A 14,448-nucleotide genomic window follows, 5' to 3' on the forward strand; every position below is an offset into this window, starting at 1 on the left:
TGGCTGAGAAGTTGGAGGCTTGCGACTAGGGAGTTAAGGGCTACAGCACTAGGTTGTTTGGTGGGATGGAAGTTTGAATGAAGAAAAATGGAGAAGATTGGTGATATTTAAATAGTGAGGGAAATAAGAGTTAAAGTAGAATTCTTAGAAAAATTTAGTAATTAAAAATTCTAAGTTCTAATTCTAGTCAAAGTAAATAACAATTAATAATTAATATAATGCATATTAATTTATTATTTGCTATTAATTTATGAAGATAAAAACTTATCAAATAAAATATGACTAAATTAAAACTAATCCTAACTCTATATAAAGTTGATAACAATTAATATATATTATAATAGATATAATTATATATTAATAATTATCATCTTTTTTATTAAACTAAAAACATTTATTCTAGATGCCTTTTGAAAATATTTATAAAAAGAGGCATCTAATTTTTAATATTTACAAAAATAACAACTAAATTTTAAAAATAGTTCAATTAATTCTCTAAACTTAATGAAAATTTGAAATTGAGTTGCAATTTTAAAACTTTGATCAAAATTGACCCTTTTTATTTGAAAATTTAAAAATTTATTTTGCCATTTAGGGAATAATTTCTCAGAAAATTATGTCAAAATCAACTCCCAAGAAGTATTAGAGGGGTCACAAGCGGTCCCGCTTAAGTTCCAATCTCCTAGATAGAATTTATTTGAGCATACTAATCCCGAAAATACATCCTAAATCATTTATTTAAAAAGAAAACAAGAAAATTTAAACAAAATGAACGAGATTTAAAATTTAAACAAAATGAATGAGATTTGATCCCGTTCAATTTTATCTCCCCAGTAATGTTTCAAACGTTGAGCATTAACTCAAAAATTACCTCCCTTACCTTAAAGTTCAACAAATCCGTATGGATAGACTCGATGAATCATAAATGGACCGGACCAACGTGATTTTAACTTACCTAGAAAAAACCTTAATCTGGAATTGAATAACAAGACTTGCTGACCTGCTTCAAATTCTCGAACTCGAATGTGCTTGTCATGCCATTTATTGAGTCTCTCCTTAAGTAATTTGGCATTCTCGTATGTAGACATTCAGAATTCTTCTAACTCATTAAGTTAAAGCATTCGTTTCTCTTTAGCAATTTTTAGTCCAAGTTGAGTCATTGGAGAGCCCAGTAAGCTTTGTGCTCTAACTTCAAAGGCAGATGACAAGCTTTCCCAAAGACCAACCTATAGGGTGACAACCCTAAAGGTGTCTTGTATGCTGTCCTATAAGCCCATAAAGCATCATCAGTTCTTTGGACCAATCTCGTTGATTTGGGCAAACTACCTTCTCAAGTATGCCTTTGATCTCTTTGTTTGCCAGTTTAGCTTGCCCATTCGTATACGAATAGTAAGCTGTGGCAACTTTGTGCTTCACTTCATGTTTTTCAAATGGGACCCTTCATCACTAATGATGGCACGTGGGGTTCCAAACCTTGTGAACACATGCTTCTGCAAAACCTTCATCACAACCTTAGCATCGTTTGTCAGATATGCTTCAGCCACAATCCACTTAAACACATAGTCTACCAAGATGTACTTGTGACCAAAAGACGGAGGGAAAGGACCGAGAAAGTCAATACCCCAAACATCAAACAATTCTACCTCAATGATGTTTGTTTGAGGCATCTCATTTCTATTGGTGACATTTCTGACCCTTTGACATCGATCACAACTCTTTACGTAAGCATATGCATCTTTAAATAGTGTTGGCCAAAAGAGTCCGGCCTGGAATACTTTGGCCACCGTACGTGTTCCTTCGAAGTGTCCCCCACTCGGAGCTGAGTGACAGTGGTATAAAATCTTATGTACTTTATCTTCTTCCACGCATCTCCTGATCATTTGATCTGCAAACTTTTTAAACAAATATGGTTCTTCCCAGAAATAGTACTTCACATTGTGAAGAAACTTTTTCTTTTGATGATATCTCTTATCAATCAGCATCAAACCACAAGCTAAATAGTTAGCAATATTAGCAAACCAAGGGTAATTATGGACATCATTTACCTTCAGTATGTGTTCATCTAGAAATGTCTCCTGAATTGGTATAAGTGGAAAATTCCCTTCTTGCAGCTCTAATCTAGAAAAGTGATCTGCTACTTGATTTTCTACTCCCTTTCGATCTTGAATTTCTAAATCGAACTCTTGAAGTAAAAGTACCTATCGGATCAGTCTTGGCTGAGCGTCTTTCTTGGCAAGAAAATACTTAATCGTCGTGTAATGCCCCAAATCTTTAGTATTTTAATGATGTGTTATGTTACATGTGGTTTACGTGTTGTGGTGGTTAAGGGTCCTGAGTAGTGTAAGAGGACCTGGGTTCAAACCTAGGCTTTAGAGAAAATTTTGGTTTCTTTTTGAATAAACCCTTGTTTATTGTTAATAGACTTTTAAATTTATATGACTATTGCATGGCATGAAGGGCTTGCTAATCAGGTGGCATGTAGAGTGTGGTGTGTGCCTAGGGGTCTTGAGTTTGAACTACCCTAAGCGCAAGGGAGTAATATTTTGCTACTCTCACAAGGTAGGTGATTGGGGTTGACCGAAACTCTGAGGGTGGAGTGGTTGTGTGGGAGTGAATAGCCAAATTTGAGGAGAGAATAGTGGGAATGGATGAGGGAGTTATCGGTTGGAGTTTGGTGAAGAGGGAAATTAGGAGAGAATTGAAGAAGTGGGAAGCTGAGGTAGTAGTGGTGTCGAATGAGGACTCTCCTAAGCCATTCGATCATAGGATGGTTAGGAAACTTGGTGCTGAAATTTTTTTTGGTTTTGTGCTCTCAATTCAATAGTTCCACCTCTTTTCGATTTTCTTCTCTTTTCTTTTTTGTCATCTGTCGGTTTCGTTGTTTATTGGTAGCCAAATGTTACTTGTGACTTGTGAGCATTTTTGTATCAGACTTTTTGGGCAGTTCTTCAATTGTGTAGGTTGCTAGATCAATTTTTCTCCCTCTTCCTCACCTCCTTCTATATTTCTTTACCCTTGCCGAACCTTCATCTTCTTCTTTTCCTTTTGTCGGTGTCCAGTATTCGCTTTTTCTATTGTTTTAAACTGAATATTTATTTCTTCTTCTTCTCTTCTTTATTCTCAGCTCTCTCTCAACACTTCCTCCCTTCTTTGGTGGTTGGCCGAACATTGATTGGTAAGTCATTTGTTGTTTCTGCTCTTTCAATTTTCCCTTCTTTTCTCTTAATGCCGAATCTCTTACTCTAATGACTTTGGTATTCTTTAGGGGTAATACTTCTCGAGGAGCAGACAAGTGCGCAAGTGTTACAGAAGCGATCAGAATCTTTTGCTTGTCTCTCGATTGAAGGTAACGTTTTCGATGTTGTTATTTTAGACTGGGGTATTTTGCCTTGGAATCCTATGTATTGGCCGAATGCCCTTATCTCTGTAACTGGTCATGTATAAGTAAACATGATTAATAAAAACCATTTATTATGCAGTGTTCACCAAGGAGTTCTTTATCAAACCTTCGTCAACAGTTTTAATAGGGCTAATCACTTCTTCGTTCAAAGCAAGTATTGGATGAAATTAAGTTAGGAATAGGGAAGGGTGATTAACAGTATTAATCGACTAATGGATTATCGTGACTGAATGTAGGTTTGGGAAACTCTTGGTCGTAGCGCACATTTCGTAAGAGGTGTGTATTCACACTACTTAAATTGTTAAACGAAAAAGTCGAAAAACTGTTACCATTGATGCCATGTAGGCGTGCGTTCGCCTATGTGGTCCTCTAAACCATAAGCGCGAGCATGTGACTTTAGAGACCACCACGAGCAATCTTATGGGCATAGGTCGTTTTGGGCCATGTTAGGCTGAAATGGGTCGTATAGGCCCCACCGGCTTGTGGGCCCCACCGGCTTGTGGGCCCCACACGAGTAAATCACACGGATGTGTGAAGTATAATGGACCAGGTTGTGTAGTTCACACGGCCAAGGCTATTATTGAGCTTAATGGGCCACACGAGCGAGCGGGCCCACATAGGCTATAGTAAGGGCCTGGGCCCACTTTCGCTGTTTAAACTGTTAAGGTTGCACGGGTCGTTTGAGACGACTGTGGACCTACTGGTGGGTCGATAAGTATATCAAGACCCTAATCTATGAAAAAACTATTATACCCCTATGAGGTAAATGACAGATATACCCCTGTATGTTGTATGATTGTTGAGCATGCCATCTTTATTGTATGAACATTTATACTATGTTGCATTGCATGGGGTGGGATATATGATATTGGAGGAAGTGTACTGAAAGGCTATAAGCCTATACTGGAAGCTCTGCTGAAAATACTGTTAGTGCCGAGACCGGTACTATATTCTGGAGCGTAGGGATGGGTGGGTCGATTTTATCCCCACATGGAGTGTAGGGCTAGACGGAGTAGAGTGTAGAGGATGGATAGGTAGGATCTTTGTATGAATTTCTGATACTATACTGAATTGGGCTAAGGCCCACACTAATTCTGTTACTGTATTGGGCTAAGATCCACACTGATACTGCGACTGATATGGGCTTAAGCCCAGACTGTTCAACACTGTATGTTTGACTATTTGATAAATAAGAATTACACACTGAGTTTTCAAAAACTCACATTTTCTGCCTATCTGTGCAGGTAATCCTTAGGCGGGTCGGTGCTGCGAGGGACTCGGAGATGGCCACACCACTAATTATGTTTTTGTTTGAATTTAGTAAAAGTAGTTTTATATGGGTAAATTTTATGTAATAAGGCCATTTTAAAGTTTCATTTTATTTGGGGTTTTATTTAAATTGACTTATAGCTGCTAGCTGTAGGACTCGGGTTTTAAGAAGGTAAAATGTTTTCACTGCTATGCCACGTAATTGGTTTCAAAAGCTTTCGTAACGAACAATGTTTCAAAGTGTAATAACAATTTTGTATGAGTCATGTTTTTCTTAATGAACCCATAATTTAACAAATAAATAAAATAAAATAGCATTTCATAAGGATCATAAATAAGGTTTTAAAACAAACGGACTTCACTAATAGAACTACGTTTTTCAAAACTCACTTCAATGTGACATCACAGATGCGTCCCTAATGTCTAAGTCGGGTTTGGGGTCTTAGATTTAGTGGTATCAGAGCCAGGTTGTAAAACTCAGCTATGGATTTGGGTTTTTCTAAAAAACATAAATTTTCAAAGGAACTGTTTTCAAGTAATAGTAAAGAATTTTTGAAGTAATACTTCTGAATGTGTGGTCTACTGAGTCTCTGGTATATAAGTTCTCTAAAACTACTATATGTTTTAACTGAAATACTAAGATTATCGTAGATAATAGACTATGCTGAAACCTTTATTAGGGTAACCTGAAACTGTAGTAAGACTACGAACTGCAAAAGCAAACAACTCTGAAATATTGATGCTATTTTTCATAAAACATCCATTAATAAACACTGAAATTGTAAAACTAATGCATAAAACTGTTAATACATATAATATACAAATCGATAATGAGCACTAGAGGCACTTGTGGAAGAGGTACAAGAGGCCGCGGCGGAGGCCGTGGAGGTGTTCGGGCTGGATCTTCGGCATCGGGCCATATGCCTAACGTTGAGGCAAGAGAGGCTCCAGATTCACCTGTGACTAAGACTGGGTCACATGATCGGATAGTTGGGGACGACACACTGTCCCAGGCTATGCTATGAATTTTGGAGAGGTCCGCTTGGCCCAAACTGGTACTGTAGGCTGTGGATCGGTAACGGAATGACTCAGGTCTAATGGGGCTAAGATCTTTAGGTGTAACACCCTGAATTTGGGCCTAGAAGTTTTGGGCCTTAAGCATGGGAGCGGTTGAAGGCAGCTTATAATATTCTGTTGTGCATGCAAATTTAGTTAATGAAGGCTTGTTTCAGTGGTTAAGTTTGTTGAGAAGTGTTGGAGAAGTCCTGGGTTTAAACCTGGACTCTAGCAAAAAATTTGGTTTAAGGTGAATCAAACCCTGGGTGTAGTAGGTAGGCCTTAAGAATATTGTTGGAGAAATTGTGACACAAAAATCCTCGTGGCTTAGTGGCAAGTGGCATGTGGAGCATTTGAGGGGAGGCATGGGTTCGAATCCCATAGCAAGCAAAGAGCATTTATTTTGCTAACAGGGGGCGGCAAGAGTTGGTGTTGAATTTAAACTATGATGTTGGAGGGATCCCACATCGGGAAGCTAACATAAGAGTGGATGGGAAGCTGGCTTTAAATAGAGAGAACCATGAGGAGAGTAAAGGTACCTTTCTTGGCTGATCCCTTTCGCTTTATGGCGTGCTCGTTTGGGTTGGGCGTCGGCTAAGAGTGCTCGGAGCGTGGATTAACTTCAGTCTCCAATCAGGTGTGTATTTATCACTACTCTTGTAGTTGGATGGCTACTTCGGGCCGCGATGGGCCGAAAGGGGCCATGTGGGCCCAACAGGCCTACGGGCCCAATTGGATAAGTTGTTTGATTGTGTAGTAAATATTGGACTAGGCTAGGTGAATCGCATATCTGTGGCTAGGTTTGGGTTAAAAGGGCCATACGAGCGTGTGGGCCTATTTGGGCCGAGAATAGGCTTTAGGCCCAGTCGTATTGTTATCCGTGTTTAGAATACTTTAGTTTACCAATTACTGAAATGCCCTCGACTTGTAAAATTACCAAAGTACTCCCAATTTACAGAATTATCGTTTTACCCTCGATTTACAGAATTACCGTTTTACCCTCGATTTTTAAAATTACCATTTTACCCTCGATTTACAAAATTACCATTTTACCCTCAGTTTACAGAATTACCGTTTTACCCTCGATTTACAAAATTACCGTTTTACCCTCAGTTTACAGAATTACTATTTTACCCTCGATTTATAGAATTACCGTTTTACCCTTGATTTGTAAAATTACCATTTTACCCTCGATTTACAGAATTACAGTTTTACCCTCAGTTTACAGAATTACTGTTTTACCCTTGATTTACAGAATTACCGTTTTACCCTTGATTTGTAAAATTACCATTTTACCCTTGATTTACAGAATTACTGGTTTACCCTCAGTTTACAAAATTATCGTTTTACCCTCGATTTACAGAATTACCGTTTTACCCTTGATTGTGAAATTACTGAAATACCCCTGTAGGGTAGAATTTCCGAAATACCCCTATAGGGTAGAATTACTGAAATACCCTTATAGGATAGAATTACCAAAATACCCCTGTAGGGTAGAATTATCGAAATACCCTTATAGGGTAGAAATACCGAAATACCCCTGTAGGGTAGAATTACCGAGATACCCTTGTGGGGTAAAATTACCATTCTGCCCCTAGGGTGTTAAATGACTGTTTTGCCCTTGTGGGCAAGTGACTGACTTGGACTGTGTGTTTGACGGATTTGATTGTGAATATATGTTGGTGATATGAGTGACTTGACTGTGATTTTTTTATTCAAATATGGGCATGACATTCTGCATACATGACATGTTGCATGGGTTGGGATTTTGTACGAAGGAAGCGTTCTGGTGGCTATGCCACAAATATCTGTTCTGGTGGCTCTGCCACAATATCTGTATTTGGTGACTCTGTCACAATATCTGTTGACCGATCGATGGCTAAGTGCCGATCACGCTACCGAAGGCTATGTGCTGTTGTTGTGGGCTTCGTGCCGATTATAGACCCGTTATTAATGGCTCTGTGCAAACCTAAATATGGCTCTGTGCCATCTTGACTATGGCTTCGTGCCAAACGTATTTACCTGTAGCTATGTGCCTAACATATTTGTTCACGACTCTGTGTCGATCATATTTACTGAAGGCTGTGCGCCAGTTATATTACTATCACTGATGGCTATGTGCCGAAGTTATTACAGTTATCTATGGCTTTGTGCCACGTATTCTGTTAGGTGGGTTTGCCACATTATCTGATTCTGGTGGCTCTGCCACAATATCTGTATCTGGTGACTCTGTCACGATATCTGTTCTGGCAGCCATGCTGCAAATTCTGTGGTGTGTAGCGGATGGGTGGGTCGAGTTGTCTCCCCACATGGTGTAAGGTTGGTACGGGGGTGTATACGGCTGGATTGGGTTGTGATTGCATTCACATTCTAATTCTAATTCTGTTACTAATACTGATTTTGATTCTGATTTTGATTCTGTTACTGATTCTGATTCTGATTCTGTCACGTAATTCTGATTCTGATTCTGATTCTGTCACGTAATTCTGATTCTGATTCTGATTCTGTCACCTAATTCTGATTCTGATTCTGATTCTGTTACTAATATTGATTCTGATTCTGATTCTGTTACTGATTCTGATTCTGATTCTCATTTTGGTTCCAATTATGATAATGTTTCTTATTCTGTAATGGGCTAAGGTCCATCTGGTACTGTCTGTTGTAATGGGCTAAGACCCGATTGGTACTGAAATTGTAAGTAAGGCTGGGGCCAGACTTTTAATTCTTTTAGATAACTGACTGTTCCTTTTTATAGTAGGGGATTTCACACTGAGTTTTCGTAAACTCACCCCGTTTATTAACCTTTCAGGTAATTTCCAGCCTTAGATGGATCGTGGTTGCTAGGGGCTCGGAGGAAGCCACACACACTGTTTATGTTACAGTTTTGATTATTTCCTTTAAATTATTTTATGTGGGTTGTAGTAAAGCCGTTGTAATTTTCTGGATTTCAAATTTGGAATTTTATTTATTGTTCTTATAATTGCTAGTATTAGAACACGATTTTCCAAAGCAACTACTGTTATTCAAAACATCACGTAACCACAATTATTTTTAAAGTAAGTTTCCGCAACTACCAAGATTTTTACAAAGTTGTTAAGAATGTTATTCAGCTGAGGTTTTCTAACAAGGTTTAAAAAGGGTATAAGTTTTTAATTATTAAGAAGGGTTTTTAATGGAAACATGGTTTTCGAAAAACACTTCAATGTGACACGCCAAGTTCGAGCCAAACTTCCAGGCCGGGTTTGGGGTGTTACATTAGGGGTGTTGCTGGAGTTGCCCCTAGTGTGGCTGAATATTGGATTGAGGCCACAGAGAGGATTATGGATGACCTCGACTACACTATCGAGTAGAAAGTAAAAGGAGCGGTATCATTACTACGAGATGAAGCCTATCAGTGGTGGCTTACAGTGAAAAAGGGTACTCAGCCTGATCGATTGACTTGGGAGTTTTTCAAGAATGCATTCCAAGGGAAATATGTGAGCGCTAACTATGTGGACGCCCACAAAAGGGTGTTTCTGAATCTAACCCAAGGGGATAAGTTCGTAATTGAATATACGGTAGAATTTTTACGATTAAGCCGCTATGCGTGAGGCATGGTGGCAACTGAGTATGAGCATTACATGCATTTTGAGGATGACCTCAGAGATGATCTACAGGTTTTGATAGCTCCACAGAGGAAGAGAGATTTTGCTGTGTTAGTGGAAAAGCCAAAGATCGCCGAGGATGTGAAGCGCACTAGTCACCAGAATCGTGAAAAGGATAAAGGTAGAAACAAGAGGGTTTGAGAGCCTTTAGGTTCAGCTATGGGGCCTAAGAAAAAGGCCAGGTTTAATGAGCCAGTCAAAGTTAGGCCCCCTGTTGCAACTTTCGGATCGCAGCCCTGTACTATTTGTGGGAAATGCCATTAGGGCAAGTACTGGGTACGGATAGGGGCGTGTTTGAGGTGCAGATCTATGGAGCATCGTATCAGGGATTGTCCACGGAGGCCCGATCAGATGCAAGCTACTAGTATGGTTATTATTCAGTCGCAAAAAGGTTATCAACAGCCACTGTGAGGCCATGGTCGGGCCAAAGGTGGAAATGGTATAGGTCGTGGTCGTGGAGCATCGGGCAGAGGTGCTGCACATACTTAGGCGAGGCAGCCAGCACTGGTTTATGCTGCACGTCACCGAGAAGATGGAGACGCCCCAGATGTTATTGCGAGTATGTTCTTTATTCATAATGTACCTTACACTTTATTGATTGATGTGGGATCTACGCACTCTTATGTAGCATGCACTGTGTCTAAGAAGTTGGGTGTAATGTGTCAAAACACTACGAGTGAGGTTACCGTGTTGAGTCCATTAGGGCAATCAATAAGAGTGAACAAATTGTTTAAGGATGTACCTTTGGAGGTTCAAGGAATGATCTTTTTAGCTAACTTGATGGAACTTCCTTTTGGGGAATTCGACATAATATTGGGTATGGATTGGCTAGTTAAGCATTAGGAAAATTTGGACTGTGCTGTAAAGCGGATGATACTAAAAACTGAAAAGGATGATGAGGTAATTGTGATTGGAGAGCGTCGAAATTATCTGTCAAATGTGATTTTTGCACTTAAGGCTGAGAAGTTGGTGCGTAAGGGTTGTGAGGCATATTTAACCTACGTCATTGCTTCGAGTTCTGAGATTTCATCTGTGAAAGATATCAGAACAATTAAGGATTTTTCGGATGTTTTTCTCGATGAGTTACCAGGGATACTTCCTAACTGTGAAGTTGAATTTGGGATAGAGCTCTTGCCTGGTACAGCTCCGGTGTCTACTGCCTCTTATAGAATGGCACCGAAGGAGCTTGAGGAGCTTAAAGCACAGATTCAAGAGTTTTTGGATTAAGGGCTCATCTGCCCTAGTGTGTCCTCGTGGGGAGCACCGGTTTTATTCGTGAAGAAGAATGATGGAACCATGCGGATGTGCATCAACTATCGGCAACTGAACAAATTGACTATCAAGAATAAGTTCCCCCTACTAAGGATTGATGATTTATTGGACTAGTTTCGAGGAGCTTCAGCCTTCTCTAAGATTGATCTCCGATCGGGGTATCATCAACTGGAGGTTCAAGAGACTGATGTCTACAAGACAGCATTTAGGACTCGTTACGGTCATTACGAGTTCCTAGTGATGCCGTTTAGGCTAACGAATACACCAGTAGCTTTTATAGATTTGATGAACCGAGTGTTCTAGCCCTATTTGGATCGGTTCATAGTGGTGTTTATAGATGACATTCTGGTGTATTCAAGGACTAAAGAGGAACACGATGCTCATCTTCGTGTTGTTCTGCAGATTTTGAAGGAGAAGTAGTCGTATGCTAAATTCAAAAAGTGTGAATTCTAGCTATGTGAGGTAACTTTTCTGGGTCTCATGGTATTTGCTAAGGGGATTAGGGTTGATCCTCGAAAAATTGAAGTGGTTCTGGATTGGAAGCAACCTAAGTTGGTATTTGAGATTCGAAGTTTTTTGAGATTGGCAGGGTATTATAAGCAGTTTGTTAAGGGATATTCGTTGATTGCTGCACCTCTGACTAAGTTGTTGTGTAAAGGGGTACCATTTAACTGGACTGATAAGCAGCAGGAAATTTTTGAGAGACTTAAGAAAGTTCTGTCTGAGGCCCCTGCCTTAATACAGCCAGAGTCTGGGAAGGACTTCACTATTTATAGCGATGCATCACATGTTGGCTTGGGATGTGTGTTGATGCAAACGGGTAAGGTAGTGACATATGTGTCTCGTCAGCTTAAGACGCATGAAGCAAACAACCCGACGCATGATTTGGAGTTGGCAACGGTGGTTTTAGCACTGAAGATTTAGAGGCACTACCTGTTTGGTGAAAAGTGTATCATTTACACGGATCACAGAAGCTTTAAGTATCTCCTCATTCAAAAGGAGCTAAACCTTAGGCAGCGTAGGTGGGTTGAGCTCCTTAAGGACTATGACTGTTCAATTGAGTACCATTCTAGTAAGGCTAATGTGGTTGCTGATGCACTGAGCCGTAGGGCTATTACTGATTTGAGGGTGATGTTTGCTCGTCTCAGTTTATTCGACGATGGTAGTTTACTGGCCGAGCTTCAAGTTAAACCGAGGTGGATTGAATAGATTAAAGGTAAGAAGTTGGAGGATGAGTCACTAGGTTCTCGTTTCTAACAGATTGAGAGTGGGGAAACTTTAAATTTTGGGCTGAATAGCGCAGCGGTACTTTGTTTCTGTGGGAGAGTCTATGTACTGAAAGATACTGATTTGAGGCATTCTATACTATAAGAAGCGCATAGTAGTCCTTATGCTATGCATCCTCACAGGAATTAGATGTATTGAGACCTTCGGGAGTTGTATTGGTGGCTAGGGCAAAAGCGTGAAGTTACTAATTTTGTGAGTAAGTCCCTAACTTGCCAACAAGTTAAGGCAAAGCATCAGTTGCCTTCAGGGTTGCTTCAACCAGTTATGATTCTGCATTGAAAGTGGGAGAGAGTAACTATGGATTTTATTAGTAGGCTACCCTTAACGCCTACTAAAAAGGATTCAGTATGGGTCATCGTTGATCGGCTGACTAAATCTGCCCATTTTATACCTGTTCGTACAGATTACTCGTTGCAGAAGTTGGCTAAGTTGTATGTGTCTGAAATTGTGAGACTGCATGGGGTACCAGTTTCCATGATATCCGATAGAGATCCAAGCTTCATGTCTCAGTTTTGGTAGAAGTTACATGAAGTATTGGGTACAAGGTTGGACTTCAGTACTGCGTTCCATCCTCAGACAGACAGGCAGTCAGAAAGGGTGATTTAGATACTGGAGGATATGTTAAGGAGTTGTGTGATTGACTTCTGGGGTAGTTGGGAAGATTACTTACCGTTGGCAAAGTTTCCATACAACAATAGCTACCAGTCTAGCATACAGATGGCACCTTACGAGGCATTATATGGTCATAGGTGTCATACTCCTTCTTATTGGACTGAGCTGGGTGAGCAGCGTGTTCTGAGCCCTGAGTTGATTTATGATATCGAGGATAAGGTGAAGTTGATTCGAGATAGACTGAAGGCGGCTTCGGACAGACAAAAGTCTTATGCAGACCTGAAGTGTAAGGAGATTGAGCTTTCAGTGGGAGATTTGGTGTTTCTTAAGGTCTCATCATGGAAGAAGGTACTGAGATTTGGTCGGAAGGGCAAGTTAAGCCCTAGGTTCATTAGGCCATATCGTATATTATAACTTAAGTTACCTCCAGAGTTGGACCGGATTCATGATGTATTCTACGTCTCTATGTTGAGACGATATCGTTCTGATCCTACACACTTCGTTTTGACTGAGGAGAGTGAGATTAGACTAGATCTGACCTTTGAGGAAGAGCCGGTCTAGATCTTAGATCACGATGTGAAAGCTCTGAGAAAGAAGTCAGTTCCACTGGTTAAGGTGCTATAGCGTAATCATAGTTTTGAAGAAGCCACGTGGGAACCTGAGGAGGCGATGCGACAACAATACCCTCATCTATTTTGATCAAGTAAATTTTGAGGTCAAAATTTTCTTTTATGGGGTAGAGTTGAAACGCCCTAAATTTTTAGTATTTTAATAACGTGTTATGTTGCATGTGGTTTACGTGTTGTGGTTGTTAAGGGTCCTGAGTAGTATAAGAGGACCTGGGTTCAAACCTAGGCTTTAGAGAAAATTTTGGTTTCTTTTTCAATAAACCCTTGTTTACTGTTAATAGACTTTTAAATTTATATGAATGTTGCATGGCATGAAGGGCTTGCTAATCAGGTGGCATGTGGCGTGTGGTGTGTGCCTAGGGGTCTTGAGATCAAACTACCCTAAGCGCAAGGGAGTAACATTTTGCTACTCTTGCAAGGTAGGTGGTTAGGGTTGATCGAAATTCTGAGGGTCGAGTGGTTGTGTGGGAGTGAATATCCAAATTTGAGGAGAGAATAGTAGGATTGAATGAGAAAGTTATCGATTTGAGTTTGGAGAAGAGGGAAATTAGGAGAGAATCGAGGATGTGGAAAGTTGTGGTAGTAGTGGTGCCGAATGAGGACTCTCCTAATCCATTCGGTCATAGGATGGTTAGGCAACTTGGTGTCAAAATTTCTTTTGGTTTTGTGCTCTCAATTCGATAGTTCCACCTCTTTTCAGTTTTCTTCTCTTTTTTTTTCATCATTTGCTGGTTTCATTGTTTATTGGTAGCCAAATGCTACTTGTGACTTGTGAGCATTTCCGTATCAGACTTTTTGGGCAGCTATTCAATTGTGTAGGTTGTTAGATCAATTTTTCTCCCTCTTCCTCACCACCTTCTGTATTTCCTTACCCTTGTCGAACCCCCATCTTCTTCTTTTCTTTTTGTCGGCCTCCAGCATTTGCTTTATTTTTTGTTTTAAATCAAATATTTACTTCTTCTTTTTTCTTTTCTCTATTCTAGGCTCTCTCTCATCTCTTCCTCCCTTCTTTGGTGGTTGGCCAAATATTGACGGGTAAGTCCCTGGCTGTTTCTGCTCTTTGAGTTTTCCCTTTTTTTCTCTTAATGTCGAATCTCTTACTCTAATGACTCTGGTATTCTTTAGGGGTAATACTTCTCGAGGAGTAGAGAAGTGCGCAAGTGTTACAGAAGCGATCAGAATCTTTCGCTTGTCTCTCGATTGAAGGTAGCATTTTCGTTGTTGTTGTTTTAGACTGGGGTATTTTGGCTTGGAATCTTAAGTATTGGCCGAATGCCCT

At 39.9% G+C, this 14,448-nt stretch overlaps 1 protein-coding gene across 1 annotated transcript; it reads left to right on the forward strand.

Moving 5' to 3' along the window:
* Window positions 1-9,318: 9,318 nt before the first annotated feature.
* LOC107963046 (uncharacterized) lies at window positions 9,319-10,212 on the forward strand. The gene is made up of 2 exons (XM_016899646.1): window positions 9,319-9,504; window positions 9,859-10,212. The coding sequence occupies exons 1-2, from the start codon at window positions 9,319-9,321 to the stop codon at window positions 10,210-10,212; spliced, it is 540 nt and encodes a 179-aa protein (XP_016755135.1).
* Window positions 10,213-14,448: the final 4,236 nt, after the last annotated feature.

Source organism: Gossypium hirsutum, chromosome A06 (genome assembly GCF_007990345.1).
Source record: "Gossypium hirsutum isolate 1008001.06 chromosome A06, Gossypium_hirsutum_v2.1, whole genome shotgun sequence".
Taxonomy (NCBI): domain Eukaryota; kingdom Viridiplantae; phylum Streptophyta; class Magnoliopsida; order Malvales; family Malvaceae; genus Gossypium; species Gossypium hirsutum.